Source organism: Plectropomus leopardus, chromosome 16 (genome assembly GCF_026936395.1).
Source record: "Plectropomus leopardus strain MGB_pleo_1.0 chromosome 16, ASM2693639v1, whole genome shotgun sequence".
Taxonomy (NCBI): Eukaryota; Metazoa; Chordata; class Actinopteri; order Perciformes; family Serranidae; genus Plectropomus; species Plectropomus leopardus.
Window position 1 is genome coordinate 27,602,515 of NC_142191.1, and position 15,392 is coordinate 27,617,906.

The 15,392-nt window shown below is 41.3% G+C and overlaps 1 protein-coding gene across 1 annotated transcript in view; it reads left to right on the forward strand.

The window, feature by feature from the left end:
* Positions 1-10,893: 10,893 nt before the first annotated feature.
* enah (ENAH actin regulator) overlaps positions 10,894-15,392 on the forward strand; it is a 93,155-nt gene continuing 88,656 nt past the window's right edge. The window contains 1 exon segment of the mRNA XM_088089311.1: positions 10,894-11,159. Coding sequence (XP_087945437.1) covers positions 11,068-11,159 — 92 coding nt within the window. The 5' untranslated portion in view covers positions 10,894-11,067.

The following is a 15,392-nucleotide window of genomic DNA, read 5'->3' on the forward strand; positions in this document are numbered from 1 at the left end:
GATGTTCAAAGTGTGCTCATGTCTCAATGAAACAATTATAACTAATGACGCTCAATTAGTGATTTCTGTTTGTATTCATCCATTGCTCAGCGTGACATCATCTCCTAAGAGCTTCAGTGTTGATTTAGCATCTGTCTGCATGTCACCTGTTGTCCGTCAGTTCACCCGGCAACAATGACATCATTGTCCAGGGTGGACAACAGGAGCGGTGCAGGTCAGATGACAACAACACACAGTTCTGTTGCTCTGTGTGATCTCAGGTTGTTTATGCCTCAGCGTCAGTGGTAGCCCTGGCCAGAGGCATTATGCTTTTTGGCACGTCCCATTTTTGTGAACACAATATCTCAAGAATGCCTCGCAGGAATTTCTTTAAATTTGGCACAAAAGTCCACTTGGTCTAGCTGATAAACTGATTAGATTTTGGTGATCAAAGGCCAAAGATCAAGGTGGCCTCATCTGTCTCATTATTTTGAACATTATATGTCAAGAACACCTTGGGAGGTTTTTTTTCAAATATGGGAAAAAATGTTCATTTGGACTCGGTTAAAAACTATTTGGATTTTGGTAATCAAAGGTCAAGGTCAGTGTGACCTTGTATCAGTCTCATTCTTGTGAATGCGATATCTCAAGATCACCATGAGGGAATTTCTTCAAATTTGGCACAAACGTTTTGTGGTTTAAGGTCAAAGGACAAGTCACAGTGACCTCACAAAACATGTTTTTGGCCATACTTTAAGAATATTTAAGAAGAAATTTAACACAAATGTCTAATAGGATACATAAATGAGGTGATGACATTTTATATTGAAAAGGTCAACTTAACTGGGACATCATAATGGTTTGCTAAATCTTTTCTGGCCGTTACTTGACATATCTCAGGAACAGAGGGGGAGACATTTGATCAGATACTGACCTGGTGACACTAATCATGAAACTGCGCTGACTCTATAGATCTTCTTTGCTGCCGGGTTGCAGGTGTGTGTAAAGCATCCATATTTTAGAATTTATAGCCTCTTTGCATCCATATTTGAAGTATTGTCTGCTGTCATGGCTACATGTGAGTGTGGACAAACATGGAGGTAAACAGTAACCCCAGAGGCATACAAGTGTGAGGCGGTAGTTCTAGTTACTTTTTACGTTTGAAAACCATGTAAAACAAATATTAATACATTCATCACTATTTTTACATACTTTAAAACGTGTCAGGAGGGCGACTTGAATTGGGAGATTCCCACACAGCTAGATTGTTTCATTAAAGAAGACTTTCCACTCTGTTGAACTACGAAAACACTCCTGCGCTGCTTCAGACAAATGCTCCTGTCATTAAGTAGTTACAGCTGCCACCGGCAACAAGTCATTCATTTCAAAGACAGGGTCTGACCCTGACTGCCAGCTGAAAATGAGAAGCCTGCTACTTGAGCATTTTTTAATAATTGCTAATAAAAATGGGCGAGGGCAGACGAAATGTTGTATTTGGTTAATTCATTTGAAAAAGTTTAGGTGTTATAATGTGAAACTACAACTAATGGGCCCTCAGTTGTTTCATACCAGTTGTAGATCTTTGTAATAACGCTTGTGTAATCTCTGCTCTTATTAATAGCACAACAGGCCCTTCGCAAAGCATATTTTCTCAGCTTGTAAAATGAAGGTCAATAAAATGCTTCCTTTCCTCACATCTCTGCAAGAGTGAATCACCTGCGGCACCGGCACACCTGCCAGCTGACATGATGTCACTGTTGGCAGGTGAAGTCTTGTTATTTTGCCTCTGGTTTTATGGCCGAGGAGAACCATGATTGCTCACACAACAGATGAAAGGAAACGGTGCTTTCAGATGGGAATCAGATCAGAGGTTGTGTTCTTCATCTAAGATCAGTGAAGGTTTGCTTCACACCTTAGTCTCAGGGTTAAGCTGCGGATAAAAAAAAAAACGGCTTTCTTTTCGGTGCGCTCTCATGTAAAATGATCCGGGAGCATCTGGGTGTACCTGATGTCCTGTGGGAGTTCTGAAAGGACAAAGGCTGCTGTTTTTCGCTGTTTTCTAGTCAGTTTTGCCAGCTCGGCAGTAACAGAAAGCTCTCTGTCTACTGGAAGGGAGTGTTCTCACACCCTGTGAGTTGTGTGAGGACAGTAACTATATCATGCGCTGTCAGAGAATGAAATATGCACCATTGTTATCACAGCAGCAGCGCTGTCTCATGGACACACCTCCCTCACTGTCTTGGTGCACCTGTTTGCCACTTGATATGGAACTTATTTGCTATGCATGTCCCCTGAGACATGTCCATGTCTGTGTTTCAGCTGCAGGACACACAGTTTGTGGAGTTACCCTGCAGCAAACACGCTTCACTGTCTGCACAAGGACGCTTTGACAGAAATGGATGAGCTCAGCTTGTGACCTTGCTGTCACCGGATTCTGTTGGTCTTGTTTGTGTCCCAGGGTTTGTCCAAGTCAAGGGATGATTAAGTATATGATAGATTAAGCAATATTCTCCTTTTTATAATTTCTTTGGCACTATATTCCCCGTCTTTTCTTCTAAGTTCAGGCTCTGTTTTAATCCTTTTGAAATATTTGATTTCTTTCAAAATGATCAGGTGAAAACAAGCTACGTGACAAAACATGGCCCAAAAATTAGCAGAAAATTAGTAGAAATTAAAAAAAATGTAAAAAAAAAAAAAAAAAAACAACCTGAAAATGGGCACAAAAGAAAAGGCCCAGAAAAAGTGCTGCAAAAAATCATGTTGATCAAGGTTTCAAAGGTTTAAGGTTTCAAACGTTGTCCAGCTTCATCCCATCTTCTTCTCCATCTCTTCTTGCCTCGTCATCTCTGCCTTCTCTCAGCCCTCACTCCATCCCTGTTTGTTCTGTCTCTGTTGCTGTGCTGTATCACTGCCTCACATCTCTCCTCTGTTCTCCCTGCATGCTCTCCATTCAGCCCTGACAGTGCAACATTTATCTTCCACTTTGCCCACTCTGCCTAAAAAATGTTGGTTTTTCTCAAACCATTTGTTTTATTTGGCTACACCTAGCTATACCTAGCCCAATAAAATATAGAACAATATTAGAAAATAATTCAGCAGCCGCGGGTTTGAACCTGTGGCCCTTTGCTGCATGTCACCCCCCTTTCTTTTAAAAAAGATGGGAAGGGGACAATGAAGAACATGAGAAGAAATCACTCAAAAATCTGCAATAAATCTGTAAAAAAGTAAAAGATAACCTGAAAATTTGCACCCCCGTCCCAAAAAAGCAAACAACAGAAAAATGAAAATTGTGTGAAAGTGTTTAAAAAGTAAGTTTAGTGTATATATATATATATATATATATATATAATATATCATTTTGTAGCATAATTTGCAAAACTATAGTTTGCATAATTACAAGTAGAGTTTTCTGGCTATACTTTTTTCCCTAGCTTTTGAAAATTTACTAATTTCAATTTGTTGGCAAGTTGCTCATTGCCCTTTTTCCAGTATTTTTAAAAGAATTCATCAAATTTGCTTGGGGTTAGTACTTGTGAAAGGTGTCTGAGCACAGCACAAGAAAAGTGATGCCGATAGATTGTCGATAGATTGTTTGCGACCTTAATGCTGATGGGATAGTAAATTTCTACCTCACTGTCTGCATCTCCATCTGCTGTGTGCCCAGAGGAATGAGTCAGCCTCAAAATTGTCCAGTAAGCCCAGTACATCTTATCATAGTCATCTGCTGGCTCAGACATGGCAGAAATACAGTATCCCAGAACGTCATGTTTGAAGACTGCAGGCTGAGAGAAAACACTTCTGTGGCCCCAAATCTGACCCTCTGGACATTTTACCTAATAATCAGATTCATGATATTTTCATTCCAGTGCAGCCAGTAAGAATGATTGCAAACTGATGCTTTTATTTTGAAGGCAGGTCCAGGAGTTGGAGGGGGGGGGGGTCTCCACTCTGAACACACAAAAGAAAAGAGAGAACAGCAGCTCTGTCTCCTCTGTTTCTATTTAGTCAGCTGGAGTTGCTTTTTTCTCGACTGCTGACTGGCCTGATGATGTCATCTACTTTCCTCAGCACCACACACACACACACACACACACACACACACACACACACACACACACACAAACACATTTCAAGGAGGAGGCTGTTTGTAGAGTTTAATTAAAGAGGAGGGCTGACGGTGAATTATTGTCCCCTCAGTGGGACTCGGTCAGAGGGCTGCTTAAAGACACTGTTGTTATAACAGCCGAAAGTCTCTAATTAAATACGGATTACATTGTAATATTTCTGAGTGTTTATTTCAGGCTCTCTGTGTTTGATCTGCGTGACCTTGTATGCACTTAAGCGTGCGTACAAGCCGACTCTTTAGTATATGTCATTGTTACGATTCCTCTCTTTCTCAACGGGCACACAGCGCTGCACAGCATCTTATATCTTATCTGGGGTCTTTTCAGAGTCTTTTGAGGGAAATAGCTTGTGGTTTATGAGGCATGTGAGTGTGCGCGTCTGTGGCATTTGAGCCACCTGTGCCCTGCAGCTTCCTGCGGTGACGCGAGCTGATACGGCATCAGGCCTCGGGGGAGAGGAGACGTCTTGCTGCTCTCCTCCATCTCTTTCTTCTCCCGCTGCCTTTGTTTCCATTAGCAGGACTATTTACAACTTTTCTACTTTCTCTATTCATTCTCCATCATCCATTCTTCACCTTTTCCATCTTTCTCTGTGTTCAGGTGGGATACCTGTGCCCGTAGCACTAAGCCCGACTAATATGTTGAGTGCTGTGGTCCCAGTCAGGGTTGCAAAGAGTCAACACATTTTCCAAAGAAAGTTAAAGGAATCCTTCATCCTCTAAATGAGCATTTGTATATCAGTCCTGTGTTACCCTGAATGGTGTGTGTGTGTGTGTGTGTGTGTGTGTGTGTGTGTGTACACTTTACCATGTGCCTTTTTGCCTAAACCTAACCATCTGTGACTTTGGTGCCTAATCCCAACCGTGGTGAAAGTCCAGGCTGTTGTGTGAACATATAGACCGTGCCACCTGATCCCACCACACGTTCATTTGTTGACATCATGGTAACGGGTAGCATCATCCCATCATGACATCATCCCACCATGTGCATTTCTGTAGCGGCATCCCAGGACGTCATAGCCTGACATGGGAAGTATACCTAAAACATCAAAGGTTAACGTGCAAGGTTACCTGACCGAACTGACGAGTTGGGAGTGAGAATTTGTTCCCTAAACAGACAGCCCTTTTAACGTGTTACTAAACTAAGCCACTGGCAAAAAAAGAAACTTTGTGAATATGAGGGCGTTATACTGATGAGTCGCATTTCTGTTCTGTGCGTTTGACGGCACAAAGCTAAGTTTAAAACTTGGACAGTTGGGAGTTTTGGCACAAATCAAACACTTTTATGCATTTCTATCACGATGGTTATATCTGGTGACTGAGAGCTCTCACCCCTCCTCCTTCTGTGTTTCCCTTTCCATCCTCTATACCCCTCTGCTCCCCGCCTTCCTCCCCCTCTCCCTCCTCCTCCTCCTCTCCACCCTCGCATCATCTGTGCTGCTAAAAGAGGCAGGAGCTTCTCACAGGTGCCTCACGCTGCTCTGTCATTTCCCCCTCTTCCTCCTCCTCATCCCTCCCCGTCGTCCTCTCCCTCTAATTGATTGTAACAGCTCTTGATGTGCGCGCAGTGTTTAGACAGCTTTTTGACTGTGTGCTTAACCCAAGTGTGACAAACTGCTCTCGTCGTAGACTTTTCATCCGTCACAGCCCGTTTCCCGGGGCACACGCTGCCTCTCCGGGCTCTTAAAAAGTCATTTTAATAGCTCTGCTCCACTTTAGGGCCACACCAGTGATTAATTGTATACGATCATAAATCATCATCTTTCACCACTGCAAAACTATACTTTTGCCATTATTTCTACGCTGATGATTGTTAAAGCAGTAACGCACTGTTTGTGTGTGTAGGTATGCATGTGTCAGTCAGCGATGTGTCGTGTTAAAGGCTCAGTTGAGCACAGCGTTGGCTGAAAGCGTCAGCGTGCACGTTTATGTGCTCAACAAAAGGCACAAATATGTATATCTCCTAGAGCCCATGTTGTTCCGACCTCCAGAGTTTGGTACAGCCTTCCCTCGCAGCCCTGTCCCCGGCTGTGTGTGTGTGTGTGTGTGTGTGTGTGTGTGTGTGTGTGTGTGTGTGTGTGTGTGTGTGTGTGTGTGTGTGTGTGTGTGTGTGTGTGTGTGTGTATCTCTATGCCCTACCCTGAAAACACAGCACATTCTGATAGAAATGCACTGCCTTATTGTGGATGATTTCATGCCTGTCGAGCCAGCTGTCCGATGGGAAAAGGGGGAAAAAAAATGCTTTATTTGCAACATGTGTAGTAATTACATCAACCCTTGAATTAGTTTTGTAGCCTTCAGGGTGAATCACAAATTGATTCAAACCCTGGAAAAAGCATGTGTTCAACAAGTTGGTCCATTGTTAGTCACAGCTGTGCAGGAAGCTGATGAGCTCCATTGTTTAGCATAACAAATCTATACTGAACTATCTAATATGTAATAAAGCCGATCACGTGGTTCATTTATACCTCATAATGTTCAGTGCAAAGGCATGTCACAGTAGTGTTCTCAGCTTTAGTACATCTACCTTCATTTCATGCACAGTTGTAACCATTTATGTTTAGCATGTGTTGTGTATGTTTAGCACATTTAGCGTCCACATATTTGGTAATAAAATTTGGTGAAAATAATTACCTTGGAGGCACTCTGTCCTAACTGAATGCGACACGAGCGTGTGCATCAAAATCAGTTTGATTGCGTTGTTTTCTGTTGGCATGTCCTAACTGGCCACGAGCAATGCAATGTGATCCAGCTGAACTTTTGTCTGATGCCCTGTTTCTATTTATTCTTGTGGCTCATATTGAAGGTGCCACAATGGACAAGAAACAGCTGATTCATGACGTTAACATGAGAAAATATCTATATTAAACCTATTCACCTAAATAAAATAGCACCTGGCTGGAAAGATTGCCACGAAGTTGAAATTTTCTGGTAAATATTGAAGGCAAATTGAATTTTTGCCTTCAATAAGACTAGAAAAGCACTATACAAGTATAGTCCATTTACCATTTACCTTTGCCTATATTGTATGCTATTTCTAGTAAATATCAGAATTTAAAATGTGTGTTTTTTTGTTTCAAAGTACAGACTTAGCAAGACAGCAAGCACTCATCCATCTTTTAAGTCAGTGGTTCCCAACTGGTCCAGCCACAGGGTCCAGATTTTGTCCTCATTCGTTCAAGGTCCAGACATAAGATAAATTACCACATATTTTATTTCACAAAATGGCTTAAAACACAATTAAATAACACATAATGAAAGAATTAAGTACAATTACTTAAAGCTTAGTAAATAAATAGCACTGCAACCAAAAAGTGCCCATAATTGCTTCAAGATGAGTGACATAAAAACTCAGCGAAGTCACAGCACCTTAATAGGCCAAATAATACCAAGAACTGGGCAATAAAATAGCAGCTGAACAGCAGGAGACTGCACTTCAAAATAAAAGCCCTGTACCAAAAATTCAAAATGAAGTGTGTTATTAACAAACTTGACATGTCCGGGAGTCACATGCGGGCCACTCATAATGAACCCGAAACCCAGTTTGCAATCAAAGTTTAAAGTGGTTACGTCTCCAGTATGATCTTGTGCATACAGCTGACAGGTTTGTTGTTTGTTTACATGATGTAGGGGTGTAAATCCCAAGATTAATCAAAATACGATATTGGCTCATATAAAGTCGGCCAGTATCGTTTTTTGATTTGATACTATTCAGGGGCCTGCGAGACATATGAGACAATATCAGTAAATATCCTAATTGTCCTTTTCTTGGCTGTTATTACTGTGCCGATACTATCGTGCATCCCTGCAATATATTATTCCTTGCTTTTAAGCTCAATAAACACAAATAGTATTGGACTGTAATTTCTGCCATTTGTCAAAGAAACTAAACCTTTTAGTGCACATGGAACAGCATGATTTTTTTCCAAAAGTAACACTTTGTGCATATGACATTTAATCTGTTACTGATAAAGTTACCATACCGTGAGAAATGTTTCATAACTCACCTGATTCTCAAGTTTTCTATTTTGAGCAAAAAAGGTTTCCAAAAAGTAAGGCTTTTGGCTTTTATAGGTCTCAAGGCATTGGCACTTACTCAAAATGCTGGTGGTCACCATTCAGAACTATGAGGTGGACACAGGAAACAGGAACGCTTTGGACAGGAATATTTAGACACCAGACTCTAGAGATATTAACCAGAGATATTCTCCTCTCTGTCTGCTTATATAAACTACTAAAGCACCGTGTTTACTTATGATGCTGATGTTGGAGAGTGGTGCTAAACTTACCTCACTAATAATGTTTGGCTGAGAACAGACAGAGGCCACACTCGCTGGACAACAGCCAAGCGTCACTGTGACCTTTGGGAAAGTTACCAACGGCATTAGCTTTTATTATTCACGGCTGATATGATCTGTAGTTGCTGGTGTTTGCCTGTATGTTTTTCACATTGTGGGTAAAAAAAGAGAGAAAGAAGAGGTCAAATGTGTAGATTTGTGAACTTTGGAGCAAATACGGGTGTTTTACTGACCTGAGGCTGTGTGTCATCTGGTAGGTTTTGCTGACTCTTATACTGTTGCTCAAACTGTGCTTTCTTCATTTCTGTACATCCACGGGGGTTAAAACTAAAACCAAGACTCTGTTACTGTGTTTCACTATTTCTCACCTTAAATTTCATCAGAAACATATTTTAGTGCACCGTTTAATTGTAATGTGAGAGTTTGTGATCAGAAAGTGGAGGCCATACTGTTTCCTTTGTTGTGTGACAGAGGCTGTATAAACTGAGATCAAACTGTAACACTAAGCAATGTTCATCAAATATGAACCAAGATTCTGTTGCTGTGTTGTCATTTCTCATCTTAAATTTTCCAAAAACATATTTAAGTGAACTGTTTGGCTGTAATATTGGATTTTGTGAACCAGAAGTGGTTTGCATACTATTTTCTGTATCATAAAAACAGAGGCTGAAAAAACTGAGATCAAATGATCAAATAGGATCCAAGATTCTGTTACTGTGTTGCATATTTTTTGCCTATAATGTTTTAAAAGACATATTTCAGTGCACTGTTTGGCTTTAATAGGAGATAGCTTGTTTTTAGCTGGCTACATTATTGTTTCCCTGTAAAAAAAAACAAACAGCCAAACCTGCACTACGTCAACCACCAGCAGAAGCGTTTATTTGTCTGGTGCAATGCAGTGCATTCTGGTACTTGTAGGTTTTCTTCAACTTGAGCAAAAGTTATTGCCCCAAGTCCTTTTTCTCTGTTTTCTCTGGTCATAGCACCAATTTACTAAGTCTTTGTGTCTTTCTACTGCTAAGCCCCTGATGTTCTGAAATCCCCCAAACATCCTAAAATCCTAGAAACGTCTCGGAATCCTAGAAATGTCCTAAAATCCCAGAAATGTCCTTAAAAACTAGAAATGTTCTAAAATACTCGTAATGCTCTAAAATCCTAAAAACGTCTTCAAATCCTAGATAGATGTATGGGACTGCTGACTGGCCCTTGGCCTCCTGTCATTTTGCAAAAGTGGCCCCCAAGCAAAGCAAGTTGAGTATCACTGTTTTAAAGATACACCTTTTTTTCTTCTGAGCTCTATAAATACATAAAAGAAAACACAGCAGAGAAAATGATGGCCATCCTGCTCCCAAGTTACCTAAGAGTTGGCATAGCAACCAATAAAACCCAGTAAGGGTTGCAGTATAAATATCAGCTCAGTGGGAAAGCCCAAAACACAGTCTAAATATAGGTCCTGCCTTACTATCTAGATGACAGATATTCTAACTTTTGATTATGATTTCACATGAGAACAGTAGTGAACATTATTAAGACTGATGTGCGTACTGTAGGTAATAGTTACATTATTGCATTATTGATTACATGATTGACTCAGTGCAGCTGTGTTTCTGCGCTCTGACTTCAGTATACATGCAGTGTGTTTTTTATTCAGTGCCAGTCGATTGCAGCTGCAAAGGAAAGACTGAAAATGAACTCCAGTAAGATGCACCGCATTTAGACAGTGACTGTGGAGCCATGCGGTGAAAAGGAGAATCCCTCCTGTCAGAGCTCTGTGTCTGTCAGATGCTGCGAAACGCTTTGCTAATCCCCGCTCCAGCGCTGCCAAACACCACTAATTCTGGCCGCCCGTCCTCCCCAGCTCTCCCCGGCACATCTCTGTGGAGGGAGTGAGGGAGATGAGTTGGGTGGGTGTGTGACGAGTTAGAAATAGAGAGAGTGCGAGCGCGTGGAGAGTCGCATAGATAAAAGCGGAGCGAGGAGCAGGGAGGGAGGATGGGAGGGAGCCGCGTGCAGATGAAAGCGGGAGAGATCAACTGAGAGACAAAAGGTGTGACATAGATGTAGCAGAGAGGGAGCCGGGCGGGAGGAAGAAAACACAGAGAGCAACAGAAGACAGGAAGCCTCCTCCCCTCCCCGCGCTTGAACCCTCCTGAGCCGAGCCGAGGCGTGCTGCGTGATCCCGCCGCGGTGATTTCCCCGCTAACAGCCACGGAGCGCCAGAGTGGGCTGTGCGGGAGCGGGAGCCTGTTGCCTGGATACCCCCGCTGTCGCCCCAAAGCCAGGGCTGAAGCGTGCGTGTTTGCCGGCTGGTGCCGCGGCCATGGGGGAACCACAGCTGGCTGAGTGTCTGGACGGCTCGCTCGCTCGCTGGCGCTGATATCGCACATATGCACAAGGAAGGAATCACCCAGAAACGGGGGCTGTGAGGAGAGGAGGTGGGAGGCCGGGGGTGGGACAGTGGGGTGGGAGGGGGTGGGGTGGGGGACTGGCACTCTGCTTTTGGATGATGAAGAAAGCTGTTTGTTAGAGAGGGGGAGAAAGCAGAGATTACCTTGGCTAGCGAGTCAAAGAGAGGACGTTAGTGGAGGCGAGACCCCGAGACAGAGGAGCGGAGCGGAGCGCGGGTGGCTGGGGTTTTAGTTGCGCGGGAAGCGGCTGTGTGGAGACATGCAGATCCAGTCTTCTGGTCCACAGTCCAAAGCCTCCAGCTTCATCCTCAGTCAGAGATGTGTGCTGGCCTCCAAAATGGAAATCCACCGGTACGTACCTGCTGTCATTCAAGTGGGTTCTTCTTCTGTGTTTCTCCATCAGCCTCTGGTGTTGTGCAGGAACCTTGTTGACATCCGACTTTATTTTATTTTATTTTTTTAATCATTTTTTTTTGTGAGCGTTTAAGGCCTTATGTCTCATTAATGAGTAGTTTAACTGAAGACAAATAAGGAGGAAATCTCAAGCCTTTAACCCTTTGATGCCAGGACAGACATCACTTTTCTTGCGCTGCGTTCAGATGACTTCACAAGTATTTAGAAATCTGAGCAAATTGGTTTGCTTTGTTTTGAAAACATGGGAAAAAAGGAAATGAGCAACTTTGCAAGAACTGGTCAGCAAATTGCAAGAAATTAGTACCTTTGGTAAATATTTAAAGGAAGATTGTCCAAAGGTCCAAAAAACAATATTTATAATGGTCAAAGTTATTTTAAAATTATTATTAATAGTTAATTAATTAATTAATTTATTTATACAAGCCATTCTCTTGTTTTTTTTATTTTTTTATTAGTTTTTTCTTCAAAAACAAACATAAATGGTCCTCAGTAAAAGCAAATGGCTGCTTGTGAGTGTGAAACAAAAAGACACAAATCCATCTCATTGTTTCTGAACGTCCTTTATGGACCGAGAGACCGTCCTCCAGCTACACGCCCAGCAAGAATCCACACTGTGTCCGTGTCCTTTAGCTGGTTACTGAATGTCCCAGCTCTAGGGATGATGGTCTGTGCCTGACCCCTGACCTCCCTGCAGCATTATTCATGCACTGAAACATGCATCACATGCATTTTGAATATATTCTCTAACAACTGATGTAGCCTTTAGGATATTGGGGGTTTTCAACAAAATTCAGCAAGTGTCACCAATTTAGTCTAATTCTGGAGTTTCCTTCAGGGTTCCCACAGTCATGGAAAACCTGGAAAAGTCCTGAAATTTCACAATCACATATTTTCAGGCAAGGAAAAATCAAGGAAGTGGTACAAATCATTGAAAGTTTTGGAAAAATCATGGATTTTTTTTGGTGGTGTAGGTGTATTCAGTGGATAATAGGGTTGCAAATTGCAAGCACTTTCCTTAATTGATTATTGGTAAAATTAATAATTAATGAATCGATAAATTGTTATTTGAAAGCAAGTGGATAACCTTCCTCATCATGGAAGGTAACGGCAAATTTAGAAATTAGAGGATTTTAAAATTAAGAAAAAAAAGCTAGGGGAACAAAGAAAAAAAGCTGGGAAAAAACTGTATGTATAATTATCATAATTACATATTTAAAAATTATTACAGAATTCTTAGAATTTTTAAGCATTTATTTAGCTTGCTTTTTCTTTCTTCTTTTTCTTTTACTAATTTTCAGGCAATTTACTTCTGCTTTTTGCAGATTTCCTGCTAGTTTGACATCATTTCTTTTTCCCTTGCACATTGCCTTCCCATGTTTTTGAAAAAAATCAAGCCAATTTACTCAGGCATCAGCAGGTTTAAGTGTGTGGGAACCCTGTTTCTTGGAGGAAAGGAAAGACTGAAGGTAAAACTAATACGTTAGGTGGCCAGTAGGAAAGTGGGGTGTTGGGCTGCAGAGACATGCTGTGGCGTGGTGTCTGATAAAGACTGTACAATGAAAAAACAATCCAGAATTCAGGAAATGTTTCACAAGTTGTCCTGTTTCCTTTTTCATCAAGTCAGTGATTTTGTGATCAGCTTGGTGGATGAGGTGAGCTTAGCTAGTTATTCCGGTCTGTCTGTCTTTCTGCGTGAACAGCATAGTGTTGTGCCCAGACGTGTGTGTGTGTTTGTGTGTGTGTGTGTGTGTGTGTGTGTGTGTGTGTGTGTGTCAGGCCTTGGAGAGAGAAGTGATTGATAGCCAACATTGTAAGGAAGCATTTACATCAGAAACAGCTCCTCAAACACTCCCAGCGTAATCTGCAAATGTTTCCACCAGTGCCAGTGTTTACAGGAAACACAAGCAGCTCGGGCTACAGTTAAGTCAATCTCATCGGTGCTAAAATGTGTGTTTCTTAATATATAAAAACAAAGTGGTGAAACAATGTGAGAGAAGCTCCGCTGTTTGTATCGGTATATACACAGTTTTTAAAACACAATAAAACAAATAAAGGGGAACAAAACTTGATAGCAAGGCAGCATGGATGGCAACAGATCTGTGTGTTGCTGTTAAAATGAACTTTTTAAGTCTCCTTTTTGTTTCCTATACTTGTTCCTGTCATCATAAGGAAAAACAAACTGCACTTTTTTTGAATAATACTAAACCGCTTGAAAATGCAGCCCAATAACAGTCTTTTTTTTTTTGTTCTCACAAGCATTCAAACTTTTACATTTGTTGTACAGGTTATAAACACACTTCTCTCACTTCTCTTGTTTGACTCCCATTTTTCCTTAAATGCACAAATGATGGTAAAAAGTGATTTGTTAGTGACCATCGGTTGTACACAAACCAACTAACAGTTATGTTCATGGTTGGTTAATCTGTCAGTTATTTTCTCGATAAGTTGATCAGTTGTTTGGTCTATGAAATATCTGAAAATGTTGAAAAATGTAGACCAGTGTTTCCCAAAGCTCAAGATGACGTCCCTAAATGTCGTGTTTTGTCTGCAACCTGAAGATATTCAGTTTACTCCTGTAGAGGAAGAATGAAACCAGAAGATATTCACATAAGGCACTGGAGTCAGTGAATTTTGACTTTTTTTTTCTTTTTAAAAATGGTTCAAACCGATAAGATAGCGATTAATTTAATCGCTGACAACTAATCGTTGTGACTCTAACTATACAGTGAGTGGTCAGTGATATAGGACACAGCCTAACATTTCCCACACTAAGACAAACGTCCAATTCACACGTGAATATTTGGCAACTCAACAGAATCTCACAGGCATTTTATGGACTCTTGAAGGCCATTTGGCCTCAATCCACTGTTGTATTCACAGTGCAGTTAAAACAAACCTGTACAGTTGTTTTTATGAAGGCTTCACTTGTTGGTTATAATGGTTACAAACGACTGGTTCTGTTCAGTGCAGTCCAGACCTGCTCTGTGGTCAATGTGTCCCCTGTCTCTGTGTGAATGGGAACATGATTGGCCTCTTGTAAAATGTGCCAGGCTCCCAGTTAACACACGGGCTGCACTCTGAACCCTGGAAACGCTCTGCAATGCACTTCTGTGTGTGTGCGCGTGTGTGTTTGGTGCATAAACAGCATCTGGAGTGTGTTGGGGTCCCAGACCCGTCAGTTGTTACAGTATGTAGAGGTGATTCTTGCAGGCGTATATTAAACTGAGCTACCATGTATGATTTCAGTGTGTTTGTATAGTTTGTATGATTTCTTATATGCTTGGGCAGTATGTAATATTTCATACTTTAATACCTTTCTGAAATGTCAGAGTATATGATATGTGTGTGGTGCTAACACACATAACTGTGAGTTGTGCAACTTACATTCAGCTTTTATAGTCAAGTAAATATGCAATAGAAACCCACAAAATGTTAAGAAAAGTAACATTCTTGTAATATTTTAATATTCCCTTTTTGAATTCAACAGAAGACTGACTATGCTTAACTGCCTCATTCACTCATCATAAAACATACTTCATTAAAACTTGACAGAAACAAAAGAAAACTCACTCTAATAGTCTTGGTGACTCTTTTGAGTAATCTAGCTAGTAGGTCCACTGTTCCAACAATCACCAGGTCCAGTGTGGTCGAAATAAATCCTTAATTGACCACGTAAGATGTAAAAGAAAAAAAAACGTTCCCATCTCCCATGGTCTTTCTCTGCTATGGCTGGCTGCTGGCTGTTTACAGTCCTGTAACTTCTCCCTCCACCAGAAGATGTCGTGATGTCTCTCTGCTCAGCTGCATTTTGCACTAGTAGAGACTTGAGACTGAGGTCTTGTGGTGCATGCTGTGCGCTACATATGAGTTTAACAGAAAGAGGACCACCTGTATTTATGACGGTATTAAAAAACATACTATTCTACATACCCTGGTCCTTTACTCATTTCTCTGTTTCCCACTTTTCTCTCACTTCGAGGATGGTTGCCAAAGAGTTGCTGCTTCATCAAGCTAACTGCCTTTCTTCTCAAAATAACTTCTACTTCCTCCTACTGTGTTCTTGCCCATAAGTCTGCAGTTAGAGTCAGCCAAACATGTCTTACATCTATACTTTGAAATGTTTGTAACCCATTTAACAAAGTGAGCTATTTTATTTAAAGAAAGGTCAGA